Below are 15,617 nucleotides of genomic sequence, written 5' to 3' on the forward strand. Positions count from 1 at the left end.
TGATCCCACTTCTGACCAGACTTGTAGATAGATCCTAAAGAAAGTGTTGTACTCCACAGCTGAATATCTAAGTGATTGGACAGCCTGGGACTAGATTATGATTGTTTTATAGCGATAGAAATAACTGTACAATACTGTATATTTTTTATTGAAAAGAGCGCAAAAAAAAGATTGCTGGGAGAGTTTCTTGCTCCACTTCTTCTCTCTCAGAGCGCCATTTGTTTCCGAAGTGGTAGTAGTATCTAGTATATTAGAAATGACATCAAAAAGAATTCTAAAGGAATCAATTTTTAGAAAATAAATGCCTTTTATGCCTTTATCACGTACGTTTCAATAATGTATATACTTCTTTCGATTCTTTCAAAAATTATCAGTTTCTTATTGTTAGATGCTCGCCGGGGTGACCTAGTGATTGCACTGGAAGATAAATAATGATCTTCCAATATTGAATCAAGATTTTCATTTCATCATTAAATGTAATCCCACTTCTGACCAAACTTTTTATAGATACACTAGTGGACCCGACAGACGTTGTCCTGTACACACGTCTGAAATTTGAAAAATCGGTCCATCCGTTAGGAGGAGTTCACCAACATACACATGAGCAGGAGAATTATGTAATATGGTCGGAATTGAGAATCTAAACCAATCTCAAATTCACTGAAACAAACAAAAAAAAATCATCAAAATCGGTCCAGCCCTTTAGGAGCTAGTTTAATTGTGAATCTAAACCATTCTCGAATCCACCTGAAAACGCACACCATTCTAAAATTCACTGGAACACACAAAAAATCATCAAAATCGATCCACCCGTTTAGGAGATAGTTCAATTGTGAATCTAAACCATCCTCGAATCCACCTGAAGACACACAGAAAGTTTCATCAACATCGGACCAGCCGTCTAGGAGGAGTTCAGTGACATACACACGCACACAAGAAATATATATATAAAGATACCCTTGCAGTGATTTTTTGTTCAGTAATCCTTCCCCACCATAGGTGTGAAGCAAAGCCTTCCGATAGGTAAACCAGAGTAACTCTTCATCTTAATACTTTTATATAATTATCATTGAGAACACAAATGCTTATGGCCATTTTGTGATCTTATTCATCAGTTTTATTTCCTTACATGGTACCATGAACTAGCTTGATAATGGGCAGATGAAATTATGAAAATAAAATCAATAAAAAAATGATCGTTGAATCGCTTTATAAATTACAGACTTCCAAATCCTATTATCGTAAATACAACAACATATCGATTGAATTTGGCAAGTTTTGAACAAGCGCCTTACATAAATAGCATTGTGATACATATTTCATAGGCACACGGGCGAGATTTGGATGCACGTTTTCTGAATCTATATTAATAGAAGTATTCGCACGTGCTAACTGCAATCAAACTAAAATAGTTTCCATTTGTTTGGCATTGTAATCAACTATCGTGCAGTATACTGTAACGAGTAATGCTTGTAGGTACATGTAGCTTTATTGGTTGGGTTTTGTAATAAATAAAAATATGTTTATTATAACAGCATCCATTGCATCACCTTGAAAGGCTGCCAGGGCGTGCATCGAACATTTTTTATTAAAGTTAATTATTAATTGAATTCATATTATATTTTACTAGCTTAAACCTGGCGAATCATAGCTGTGGATCAATCTTATAGTACAAGAGATAGATATCTATGTTACCGGCCAAACCCGATTTTAGGACAAACTAGTTTTTCCAAGGCCAAATCAGTTAATCCTGGTCACAGTCCCATCCCGATGCGCTCAGTAGATTTTGCATTTCTGCGCTGATAATTAAGCTGTTTTAATTGTATTTAGTTTCCATCCGATGAGCCGGTTGGCCTCTTATTTAGCAAGAAAGATTATTTCACATCAAAAAGTAACATTCACGCATATATGAGCGCATTCGTACCTTATGTAAAAAATAGAGCTCATGTGTTTTAATTTCAATCCTTTAAAAAGTATTGTATTTCAATGAATAACTAATTAACATCAGGACAGTGTAATGCAAATATGTTATGATATAATATTGAAATGTACTATTTAGAGTTTTTATAAGTACATATAGAATCGCAATTTAAATACGAAAAAGAAGAATCTAACCTGGAGGTCGCAAAATCGACAACGATATATTCAGAACATTTAAAATTGAATAAATAATATCAAACTTGCGGATAATAAAATGTAAAAAAAAGGAACTCAACCCTTCTCGTCGACTTCCTATTTCTCAGGCGGCCATTTGCATTACTTTCTATGCATAAGCGATCAACAAAATGACTTAAATTACTTGATAGTAAAAAAATCCTGTTGAATAATAAATCACATATTATTATTTTAATAATATTTATTAACTATGTATATTGTATGGCAAATATATCTATACAACTTGAAACGATAATAGCAACGACAGCCTAGAAGGTGTCGTTGAAATTATCGTAAAAGTGACGTTTGATTATTTGTCAAATTCCAATATTCGTCTCTGACATTTTCAACTACGAGTAGGGTTAGGACCGATAATATCGAATAATGTTTCGCTCGTTCAATCATCGTTTCGACATTGAATACGATGTAACTAAGAGTAGGATTCGACACGACTAATGCCATATCGAATAACGATTTTAGGAGTAGGCCCCCTGGCCCTAGATTAGGTCAATGTGTGCTACTTTGAACAATATGCTTATTATTTTTTATGGCGTTACAAGGACCAACGAGCGTAACAAATGATGGCTCGACATGAGACTATCGCGTAGTGAAAGTATCATAAGTATACCAGTTTACATCACTGCCCCATTAAATGAGTGTTTTGAGTGAAATTTAATTTAAAAGACATATCTGTGAAATATTTAAATATGTAAACAACAAAGTGGTAAGGTATCATAATAATTTATATTTGATAATAAATCGAGAGCCGTTTTTTTCCTATACTGCTACTGATCGGAATAATACTTTTTATTTATGAAAATAAGGGACGAGTAGGACGTTCAGTTGATGGTCATTGATACGCCCTGCCCATTACAATAGTGCCGCTCAGGATGCTTGAAAAACACAAAATTTCTGAGCGGCAATATAATTGCGCTCGTCACCGTGAGACATAAGTCTCATTTGCACAGAAATTTCACTAGCTGCAGCGCCCTTCAGACCGAAACACAGTAATGCTTACACATAACTGCTTCATGGAAGAAATAGGCGCCGTTGTCGTACCCATAAACTAGCCGGCATCCTGTGCAAAGGAGCCTCCAACTGGTAAACTATAACTGGTATACTACCTATAAGATGCAGCGTGTTTCCGAGGTTTAAGAATATGATATGCTGTTGATTACTTATCCGGACCCTACATTTTTTGACTTAGAAATACTTATACGTATATATTCGCATTACAAATAGTTCAGTCAATGACATTTTATTTCTACATACTATTCTGATAATTCATACAATGAGAGGGCGTGAGGTACTTAATTTAAATGGTAACACAATGTTTGCCGGGTCAGCACCTGTTTATTGAATATAAAAAAATTGATTTCTCGCTCGCTCGATTCCCACTCACCTTCATTACTTAATATGACTTAACTACAATTAACACTATTTATTGATTTGTTACGACATTTCCCAAGCACCATGCATCGTCACGGCCTTTGAAAATTTTATTATTATATTATAAATATGAAATGAATATTCTTAGTTTAGAAAACTTTGGCTAGTTACCAATGGATACGAGTAGAAAGTATATTTAGTATTCATAAAACGTCGGTTGGAGTCGTTTTGGAGACGCAGTTGGAATCTACTACCATCGTAACTTAGATTTATGATGAATTTAAGCGGCCAATTATTTCGATATGCCGGTTGAATTGTTAATACACCAAAGTTTGATTTCACACGGAACCATAACAATAATGTTGTAAAACAAACGTAGAGTCGGCTTGTTCGTATGCAACGATTAAACTGGGTAAAATAATCTTTTGATTAAATAATATAATTTATCTTTGCTTTGCGTTCAGAATCATTTCATTTCAATCCCAAATGAAATGAAGAATACTTAATAATTTCATTTGAAAAAAAGACGGGCGGTTTTAATTATTTCCGTCCCTTTAGAAAATACAATACCAAAAGATGTTTTAATTATTTGAGAATATTACTGGCACATATATGAAGTGTTGTGGTGCATTTAAAAATGTATTCCAAATTCAAATTTTAGAGATAGTCGGACTTAAATTATTGCATTTGCATTTTGTATTGCATTAGCATTGCGTATCGTGGCGGGAGTCGTTGATAGTTCGTATTAACTCTAAATCATTTTTAGATAATTATTGTCGTATTGTCCGATTTCCTTTAAATTTTTAAGTCTTGATACTATTATTGAGCGGTCACTAAAATGGTCGATAGAACGATAACAGCGAGCAAAATTATAGTCGTTGGACTGTTCAGAGGACTTGGCAACGATAACAATAGATTAGATAGATAGGTTCCGTCAGTGGAAGGCATAGGTCTGGAAGAAAACCATGCATTATGTGCATGGTTTTCTTGAGATGACCGCTCCTGGTGAACCACGCATTGAGAAATCGCAAATCTTCTTGTGTCGACCTCAAAAAGACTAGAAGAAGGGAGAGGTGTGCAAACCAGCATATGGACTGTCAGGAGGACGCTTCTCGCTGCCAATATATGCAGCCGCCGTGACCCTAAATTAGACTTAGCTTCGATCGAAATTGTGCGACGTGGACTCAAGAGGACTGGGGTAGAGTATTATTCTCGGATGAACCCAGAATATCACTATACGGTGAGGATCGAAGTCGGCGATTACTGCGAAGGCAAGGGGAAAATTTCGCAGAAGGTTGCTTTGAAGAAACCCTTATGGTGGAGGCTCAGTTATGTTTTTGTAAGGCGATTAATATATTGGACCGTACGGAGTTAGTCTTCATTTTTGTGGACGATAACACTCGTGCCCATCGTTCTGGCGATGTGGAAGCGTATATTCAAGAGGTAGTTCGTCGTTTGGATTGGCGCGCTCGAAGTCCCGATATTAATCCCGTAGAGCTCTTGGGATTGCTTTTGGGATGTTATAAAACGAAGAGTAAGCTCGGTGCAGCCCGCTCCGCAAAACACCAGCGAGCTAAGGAATGTAATTGCTGCGCAGTGGGAAGTATTCAGATATAAGTATAAGATATAAGTCAAGCTGTCATTTTAGCAAGAGAGCAAGGGACCACACTCGTTAATTAACTTTTACTTTTTAGCCTGCGTTATTATTTAATGAACAGATACGCAACTTGCTGTTTAGACTCTGGGATAATTTTTCATTAATTCTATCGAAATTTAATGACAACTAACGAAACTATTTATTCCTAATTAATTTAAAGTATTATGATGATACAAGCTACTGAGAATTATAAAATAAACTTGATTTGATTTGAGTGAAACAGGTTATTTACCTAGGTGCCCGTGTTTTTTGCAAAAGAGTGTATGTATGACAAGTTTTCCTGACTGACAGGTTAAGTAATAAACGTTCATTCACTGTCTGAGTACTCGATTCTAGTATATGAGATAGTGAAAACCCTGATGCTGCAAGCAGTCGTACACTCAGCATCTAATATTTTTTATAAGATTAATAATAAAGCTCGACTGTTCCGAATTGGTAGCAATTAATATGTCTATAACTTTGATGTTCATGTTATTTTTTAACCTAAACGATTTTGTTTGGGCTGGTGCGTAAGAAGCCGGGATGAATTTCAGGAACGTGTCAAATGCAAGTCTAATAGCATCTCTGGGAAACAAGTGTTATTGTTCGTTGTTGATGAATATCATATTGACAGTTCCGTATTATGTTTCAGATCGAACAATGGACAGTGGCGTGGACGCCGCGTCCACGGAAGAGTCGCACAAGTGACACCTACGTGCTGTTATGTCCAGTCGATTTGTGACGCAACGGTAAGGCTAGAAATTCAATACAAAATTGTACACAAGGAAGCCCCCCAGTTAATCAAGGGGGAAATCTCGCTGTAGACGAACTATTGGCACTGTTCTTACCGGACTATTGGAACCTATAGTCTTTTTACAAGTAAGGGCATGATCACAGTCGAGTATTAAGGCATCATACTTGTCAACGAGCATCGTTGACAAGTATGGTCTCAAATAGAAAGTTCTCGGCAGTTGGCGGTCAAAAACAAAGCTGACCGAAAAAAAACGGACTCAGACAAATGCTTTAGGAATTATGAATGGCCCTCTCTTCATCAATGAAGAACCGTCGCTAACACAATCCTGGGATGCAAGATGGGCGGTTTTTTTCCCTTTGAAGGAGCCCTTGAAGCTTTTTCGTATTAGGCCCAAGTTGGGTGGGCAAGAAAATACCGACATTTCACAAAGATAATCACAGAAGTTAGAAAAAGAGTTAGTTTAGCGTTAAGAATATATTTAGTGTTCCGAAATTAAAAAATAGAAACATATTGATTCGGACATTGAAATTGATTGAAAAAAAAAACATTATTGAAAACAACACATCTAAGATAGTTATTACGAAATAGTCGACATTGAAATAGGATATGGTGCTTATATCTTGCACTGTAGACTCACACTGGACCATTTAAAGTGTGGAAAATTGGAAACAACTAAACGAAACTATCTCCACTTAATTGGAGCTAATAAGGGTAACTTACCCTATTTTTACTCAGCTTGCAGTGAATTTGTAGACTCTGACATTCGGAAATATCACTGTATTGATAGTGTTGCCAGCGATATAGTCAACATTTTACATATTCTTGGTTTATTCGGAGGTATAACGTTATACCAAGTTTATTTGTAAGGCCGACGATGTTAATTGGAGCTGCAGTTGTCCTTATCGCAATAATGACTGTCTCGTCCGTGTTAGCGCGACGGTATACTGTTTAACAATTCTTAAATCTGAGAAAAGATTCAGCTAATGTTACCTCCGTGTAACAATTTCCAGTTAAGAGCAGCATGGATACACTGCACGTCAGCCATGGACAGAGCAAGGGTTCCAGCAGGAGTCAGTCACCTTCCACCGCGGACCTGGCGCGAGATCCGGCAGTCACGGATGACGCGGTGATACGTTCCAGGGTTCAGTCTCCCTCCACCGTGCATCATGTTGGTATACACTTATCTTCATGTAACCTCAGATGAAGAGAAGACCATATTATATTTAACAGCATTCGTAATGTGGATTAATCTGCTACGAATGATACTGTTTAAATTCTGTTCTATTTACGGTATAGCTTTAAGTTTATAAAGTTTTTATAGGCTTATATTTAGTAATTATGGCAATGTCCTTATAAAAAGTGTCCTTCGTAGGAGAGCGATGTCTGGTCCATGCGTTAAGAAGTCAAAATACGAACAAGACGTTCACTGGATGGTAAGTGATGAGCCCTGATCTTTGCGATACCTGATGCTTCTCAGTATGTCTCAGTAGCCCAGTAATCTTCTCACTAAAGCTCAACATTTTCCGAAGCAGTGGTAAATAATAATGAGAAAAAACTTCACATTCATAAGTGTCATTTCCTTGACCTAAATTAATAAAGTGATTCTGATTTAATTTGATTTAGTGGTAGAAAAAGTCTGTACGGACTTTGCGGTGCAATTATTGCAAGTATTGCCACCAGTGGGAGGCTCCTTTGCACAGGATGTCGGCTAGATTATCGGTTACACAACGGCGCCTATTTCTACCGTGAAGCAGTAATGTGTAAACATTATTGTGTTTCGGTCTCAAGGACGCCGTAGCTAGTGAAATTACTGGGCAAATGAGACTTAACATCTTATGTCTCAAGGTAACGAGCGAAATTGTAGTGCCGCGCAGGATTTTTGGGTTTTTTTGATAATCCTGAGCGGCACTGCATTCTTATGGGCAAGGCTTGTCAATTACTATCAGCTGAACAACCTGCTCGTCTCGTCCCTTATTTTTATAAAAAAAACACGCGAACGCGACTACAGGTCCTTAATCTGCCTACACTCTGGGAGACTCACGTAGTTGCATGATGGACAAGTAATACTATATGTTTGGATTTAGCGACACCGCTTAAGATTTGGATGTTACACATTCCAGGACACATCGTCGCGCCATGGTGAGTCCCGTTCGCACCACGTCAAGTCGCACTCCAGAGACCTGGGCAGCAGTCCCCTGTCGGCCAACAATAGTGCAAACGTGTCTCGAGAGTAAGCAATACTTTTTCATCACTTATTAAAATTATTAATAGAAGACAAGAGATAGTATCACTTGATGTTTAGTACGTTGGGGTACGCCTGAAAACTCCTTGCAGAGAAGCTCTGCTGTTTGGTTGTACGTGGTAGAAAGTTCATTGAAAACGGTACTGTAAAGGACCGCTTCAGGTGGTAAGGATAATATGCAAGACGAGGAAAGGTAAGGTAGGTCAGGTAAAACAGATTATCTATATACATAGTCTTTGTGATAAATGCGACAGAAGAACACGATAAAGTGTCAACTCTATCTGCATCAGATTAGACAGTAGTAGAAAACAACATCACGTTAGTAAAAATTATCTGAAAAGAAAGGGCTTATCATGCCCAAACCCAATTTTTTATTTTTAAGTATTTTATTTAGACAAATTACATAGTAATAATTTAATGTCTCTCGCCAATCTAGTCCAGATGTTTCGTGCTACTGGTCTCAGCCCGTCCACATTTTGAACTACTTCCTCTTCTCTATATATTGTATTTTGTATAACAATTTTTGTTTTGCTTCTTGTTTTCTACCCTCTTATTGTGTTTCCAAACCACCTCCGTTTTGGGTTTTAGATAAGATTTAGATTGGCAAGCTTCTAATATTTATAATGACCTTTTTTATGTTATCACACATATATACAGGGTGTCCCAAAGTTATAGGACATGAAGGGAAAGTACCTTAGATATCGTAGATAGGGTATTTTACTGAAAGAAGACTTCATATAATTTTTAAAAATAGGTAATTCTGCATTCGAAGATTTTCTAAAAATTACTTGCCTCATCTGCGAATCGAACCGACCTAAATGTAAAAAAACACCCCTACTTTTATGATATGTAGATATGAGAAAGTAGTCAATTAAGTGGATATTTTTTTGTAAATTAATTAATGAAATGCTCAAAATGTGATCCCTCCTGTCTTACGCAAATCGCCAATCTTTTAATGAGTCCGCTGCCTTTTGATTTTCTTATCATTTTATGGTGAATACTCAATATGATATGGCACAATTCTGTTTGTAACAAAAAAAACAAAGAAGAGGCCCGCTGAGTTTCTTGCGCCCATTCTTCTCAGGTCTGAGGCATTCATTTACGAACGGGTATTAGTTTTTGACTTTCAATAACTGATTTCATATCTAATTTTGAATGAAAATATTTGAATTTGAATAAATATCTTGTCTGCCTTTTTTATTTTTTTAAATGAGATTTTTGTTTCACTAATACATGTTATAAACAATATTTATATTCAAAAGCAATCATATTTCAGAAGTAAAATGTAAATTATCTAATTTAAGGTACACGTTAATTGGCATTGGAATAAATTGAATTTCTTTCACGGTCTTCATAGAGAGCCCATAATTAATGCTAACTCCCGAAACATAACGATGTATTAGAACATTGAGAAGTATTTCGTAGTTTACTTTATTTCAGTTCATATGAATCTGCCGCTTTATAAGTATAGTATAAAAATTATTTTTAGTTTATAATTATTAAATAGTGACCAATTTTTATTCTATTTCGTTTCCGTAGACTATTTCCGAGTTATAATTTCTTGAAAATTGTTTTTTTTTTCAATCATGACATGTAAATATTACTCAGTGTTTGAATCGTACGCGGGACAAATTCAAAGTCTTCTGATAGTCCGGTAAGAATTTTACTAAAATATTGTAATCGGAAATATAGGATTTATTATGTAATATTCAGTAACAAATTTTTTGAGTTGTCTTAAGTGCTATTTCCACTAATATTTGTTAGTCTTCATATCATCCGCAACAAAGAACTTTCTTTCACGTACTACAAAGCTGTGGAAATTTCCTTGTGCGGTGTTTCCGGGACGATACAACATGTGTACCTTCAAAAAATAGTCTACTTGCAGAATACCGCTAAACCCTTACGCATAATTTTGAAGACCATTAAAAGGTAGGAGAGATCTCTTTTCTGGATAACTAATCTGATTTAAAATATGTCATACTTACAGTTTGGAAGACTCGCCGCAGAAGAAAAATATGTCGAACATACTCGCTGGTCCGGACTATGTGTCGGCTGTCTACAACCCGAACGTGTCGTACGGGATGTCGTCCGCTGATGAATACTCCCCCGGCTACCGATCGAAATCCGGTAATTATTAATTTGTATTGTGTGAATGTCAAGAATAGGAAGTCCCGGGGGTCCCGTAAGAGGCGATTAAGGGCATTTACCATTGGGAAGCGCCATTGCACAGGATGCTGGCTAGATTAGCCTTTTTATGCCGTCGCCGTAGTGAAATTAAACTGGGCAAATGAGACTTAATATCGTATGTCTCTAATCTTTTGGGGTTTTTCAAGAATCCTCAGCGGCACTGCATTGTAATGGGCAAGGCGTATCAATTACCATCAGCTGAACGTAGTGAGAGCGCTAGGGCGTATCCTGAGTTCGAGTCCAACATCGTCTATAAAATTTTGGTACAAAGTACATTTTATCGCATAAGTTAGGGAGATGAAGTCTTAAAAATAAGGAACTGTTTACACATAAACGACAAATTACGATTCGAATGGTAATATTCACATACTGATAAATTTAGTAGTGCTGTAGTTGCCGACTCTGCCTGCCTGGACAAAGGCCTCCCCCAAAGTTTTCCACAACGATCGGTCCTGCGCTGCCCTCATCCAACGTATTACGGCGATCTTGACCAGATCGTCAGTCCATCTTGTGTGAGGCGTACGAACACTGCGTCTTTTGGTACGTGGTCGCCAATCGAGGACTATAGGAGAATTTTAATTAAATTTGCAAATTATAATAATTCCGTTCCCAAAGCTTTCGTTCATAAATGTACCTTGAAAAACGTGTACATTGCAAGGGTAGTCACAATGTTATGTTTAATATTTGGTAATTTAGTTTTCATTTGTTGTGCGTCCATTTTCAGGTCAGGATGGGGATTACCTTAACCATGGATGTAAGTTATGCTTTGTGATATGCTGCATAATTGCTTGTAATGTCATACAGTACTTTATCTTGGATGTCTCACAATGCTAACAGTATACAAATTACGCCTGGTTACATCAAATAACCTTAGATCATTTATACGTCTAGATAGACTGTCATAGCTGTAAAAATGTCGAAAAAAAATTGAGGTTGACAGTTAACCTCTATTTTGAGCAATGCACACACACACTAACACAAAGTGACATACAAATCGCGAGTGTAACAAATAGTTAGTTACGTCTAAATTAATAAACCTGGCCTGTTTTATTCAGTTGTCTAGCAGCAAGAGGCTCTATCTAGGCTTATAAATGATCTAAGCCAATAACCAAATACAAGTCGAGGTCGCATTATAGAGTGTTCTGTATTCAAATCCTACTCACGGTAAAATATGCATTACTAATTTTGCCATGCGGTGAGGTAGTAAAGTAAGATAGTCTTGAGGTTACAACTTAAGCGCCTACCTCAAACAAATTATTTTACTTAATTATTTTAAAAGAATGAAATAATTGATTATATTTTACTTGAAAATAATGCTAATGGCGCTTTCCTTATTTGTTTTTGCGCACTTCCTATCTCATTCACCGTGTATTGGTGTGAAAGGGATAAATAACTAACACTTACTAACTATCTAACAAAAAGTTTTATTATCAACGATAAATCAATAACTATCTCCATCTCCAAATGAACCTTAACCAAAACACTTGTACCTATTCTACTTTGTACTTCATACCTATAAAAATAACACATAAATAAAACCCAATCTCAGTTATACGGTTTCGTTTAAGCCTTTGAGTTCGGAACAACTTCTTAAGTTTTCGCACTTATATTAGCAGATATACTTTCTCAGTCTGTTTACATAGACCCCATTTTAAGTCTACGCTTCGCACGCCATAAAAAAAATAATAACATTGTTTTTTCATTTAACATTTTTTATGTTCTGCACAGTGCAATATTGCAATTTCTTTTGCCTAATTTTATAGCCCAACCTTAAAGAGAAGGTAATAAGAATTTTATATCGTTAATAAAACTTATTTTGCATTTAAACATGTCTATCATACGTTGTTTATATACTAATCTATATAAAAAAATTGAGATCATTATTCACAATATTACAAAATATGAAACACTTAATATTTTTTTTACAATAAAACATCAAATAAAGTGGCCAAAAGATGCATAATTATAGTTGAAATTTTAGTTTAGTAGACTTGTATTGTGTTGCACAAACTTTACAAGAAAATATTAACATCATTTATATTAACATTAACATCAAAAAAATGTTGCACTTTATGTACATTCGTTTCTCACAATTTTACGCACATGCTATTTCTTTTACCTCGTATTGAGGTAAAAGGTATAAATAACAGCTTGTTCAAACCACGCGTATCGCTTCAATCTATGTTGAGTGTATGCCCTTAATGCTGCCCCAATCTCATTTCAGTGGACGACAGTGAGGGAAGCGGGGTGACGTCAGCGAAGGCCCTGGCAGCGATAGCGCATCTCAACACTAAGATCGAGAGAACCAAGGACCTGATTCGACTTGAACAGACCATACGAGACGGTAAGTTACTTGCGAGCACAGAGCATCCAGGTGATTGGATATTGGACGAAAAATACGACTATTCATAAATGAAGATACTCAGTTCGAAATGTTTTTAAATTTTATGATTAACATTTCAATACAATAATTGGAAGAAATGCAATATCCAAATGAAACCATAATACTTTATTATTTTAAATTGAGCACCAAAATTTAATAACATTGCGTATTTTGAAAAGTATATTACATAAGTGAGATTTAGGAATAGCTTACATTATTAATATTATAAAGGATTCAAAAGTTGGCCACTCAACCTAGGTCATAAATAATAACAAAAATTGATGAAATGAAATTAATTATTCGAAAGCATGGCAATACATTATACTCTATCAAAAAGAAACATATATTCGAAATTTGAATTAAAATTATTCGTTCGTTAAATAAAGTTTTAATGAGAGAATTGTTGTAATCTATATATTATTTATATAATGGTCTTTGTTTGAGGGTCTATCACGCTTAAACCACTGATCGTATCGACATGAAACTACCATTCGATGCGAAATTTATCCTATATGGTTTATGAATTTGGCTACTTTGTTTTCGAATTCCAACTTCCTTCCTTTTAAAATTCGCACAGCGAAGCGGGCGGGAACGTTTATAAAAAAATTGGATGTTATTTTAGATGAGACATTAAACATTTTTTTGTAATAATGGATTTATTGGTGGTATGTAGTCACTTGAAGTACGTGAGCACTGAATATTGCGGTCGAATTACTTTAGTTATTACTTGTATAATTATTTGCATATTGAGTCCAGGCAGGCAGACACAGTACGTACATGTGTCTGGAATATTTTTTTTTATTATAAAGGTTTCAATAGTTGGCCACTCAGACAGCGATATCACCCCACGCCCCCCTACAAGTAGGAAGGTGAACGATCATCGATGGCTAGTAACCGTTGGTTACTGCCAGCCTCACGCTCAGGGTGACACGCCACGCTTCATCAACATGGCCGTCTACTCCTCACATAGTGTGAAGGTTCTCGTGAAGAGCTTACTATAGAAATGATCCTATGAAGTAAGGTCTTAATAATTACAGCCCAAATCTCACAACGCCACGAATTTACAATAAATACATTAACCGCGATGTAGTTATCACTTGTTTCCCTATAGCGACACCTTGTGGAGAGGGAAAGCACTACAATTTACTGTGATCAGTGCAGCTGTCCTAAGCTGATACTAGCGACATCTAGTAGCGTTCAGATTAGATTTAGATAACCTGTGTTAGAAGAAAATCGGTCATTACAAGTTATCAATTACTAACTTAATGAATGTAATATTTATTCAAGACTTAAAATAATGATGATGTTATTGTCGTCACTCATGACTGGAATAAAGAAAACCAGTAACCTGACTGGCCTGGCAGCCAGGGCGTTCGCACGCGACTTTACTCATTGTTTTCAATGAGGATTGGGTTGGATTAGCATCGTGCCGGTCGAAGGCACCCAAGCAGGGCGACAAGCCGACCTCTTAAACAAGCCACAAGGGACTCATATACGGCAATTATTGTTTTAATACAGGTATTCAAATTCAAATTTTTAATTCAAAATGGGATATAACTTATTGAAATTTGAAAGCCAAAAATTACAACCTATTTTGAAAAGATATGCCTATGACCTGAGAAGAACGGAACGCAAGCAACTCATCGGGCTTCTTTATTTAAATAAAAATATGGTTAAAATGTAAAATCGTACAATAAAACCTAAATAGCGACACCTAGTGGAGAGAGAAAGCACTACAATATGTTCTGCTCAGTGCTGTCTTAAACCGACGCTATCGTACAACAAATTTTATTATTTAATAGCCTAAGTGCGGTCGCTCCATTCCCAATCTGTGGTATCATTAAGAAAGTAATTTATGTTATAGTAACATTTACCACACAAACATTTTTAACAAACCTTTTGAATTTTTAAAAAAAAGGAGAAGTTTTGAACATTTTCTGGTATCTTGTTGTAAAAGCATATACGACGCCCCTCAAAAGACATACTTACTTGACTAAGACGAGTAGAAGGCATTTAGCATTTATGTTTGTTCCTAGTGTTAACATTATGGTTATTACAGTTTGTAGCAAATTCACTTATTAATATATATTATTATATTATATATATATATAATATTATTATATATATATATATAATATACACAAAGTTGTAACTATTGATACTCACACACAAAAAACAAAATGCTTACATTAAATCTAAGATTTAATTTTCTATAAATAGATAAAGAAATCCAATATAGATTATATCCAATTTATTTTATAAGACACTAACGGCCGTTCTTATACAGTATCTACAGGTAGAGATAGAGACTACCTTCTACTGTCAGATAGCTAATTATCTATCTTCTGAAGTTGGTCCAATATTCTATCGCCAATTCACTGTAGATAAGCTGCCTATCTGACCTCTCCCATGCGTTCGAGCTTACGCAAATTTAGGGATTTATTCGTCAACTCAATATTTTTCTCTATCTAATAATATCTACACAGGGGAATCTTGTAACATAATAGAAATCTGCCTGTGTATTGTTATGAATGTATATTTATTTTGGATAATATAATCTGGCAATTTAGCCTGTGAAACATCTTTCAGAATACGATTTGTATCAGATTTATGTAGTCACCTACTAATACAAACATAGTACCCAAAGCCTAAAATCGCACTGTGAACAATAGTTGATGTAATTTAGCGATATTCCATAGTTCCTGAAACAATATAAAGTTTTAAATAAATATATCATATTTATTGGGAAAACTTGGGTTTGACAAATACATAACTAGAGACAGCCTATATTACTGACAGATACAGATAATATTGGGACGCGTGAATTGCAAATTATCATACAAACTTCTATTCTTGGTAAGCTATCCGTCCT

General features: G+C 35.6%; 1 protein-coding gene and 1 non-coding gene across 4 annotated transcripts in view; one reads left to right on the forward strand and one right to left on the reverse strand.

Moving 5' to 3' along the window:
• LOC126980032 (transmembrane and coiled-coil domains protein 2) overlaps positions 1–15,617 on the forward strand; it is a 70,003-nt gene that overhangs the window by 24,560 nt on the left and 29,826 nt on the right. For all 3 annotated transcript variants that reach the window (XM_050829661.1, XM_050829662.1, XM_050829663.1), the window contains exons 2-7: positions 5,832–5,928; positions 6,944–7,101; positions 8,054–8,163; positions 10,163–10,302; positions 11,087–11,116; positions 12,587–12,706. In XM_050829661.1, the coding sequence (XP_050685618.1) occupies positions 6,955–7,101; positions 8,054–8,163; positions 10,163–10,302; positions 11,087–11,116; positions 12,587–12,706 (547 nt within the window). In that variant the 5' untranslated portion in view covers positions 5,832–5,928; positions 6,944–6,954. The remainder of the gene's footprint in view (positions 1–5,831; positions 5,929–6,943; positions 7,102–8,053; positions 8,164–10,162; positions 10,303–11,086; positions 11,117–12,586; positions 12,707–15,617) is intronic.
• On the reverse strand, positions 13,568–13,771 carry LOC126980096 (small nucleolar RNA U3). Its single transcript, XR_007732960.1, has one exon. It is a non-coding gene; the product is annotated as a small nucleolar RNA U3 (small nucleolar RNA).

Source organism: Leptidea sinapis, chromosome 4, assembly GCF_905404315.1.
Source record: "Leptidea sinapis chromosome 4, ilLepSina1.1, whole genome shotgun sequence".
NCBI classification, from domain to species: Eukaryota; Metazoa; Arthropoda; class Insecta; order Lepidoptera; family Pieridae; genus Leptidea; species Leptidea sinapis.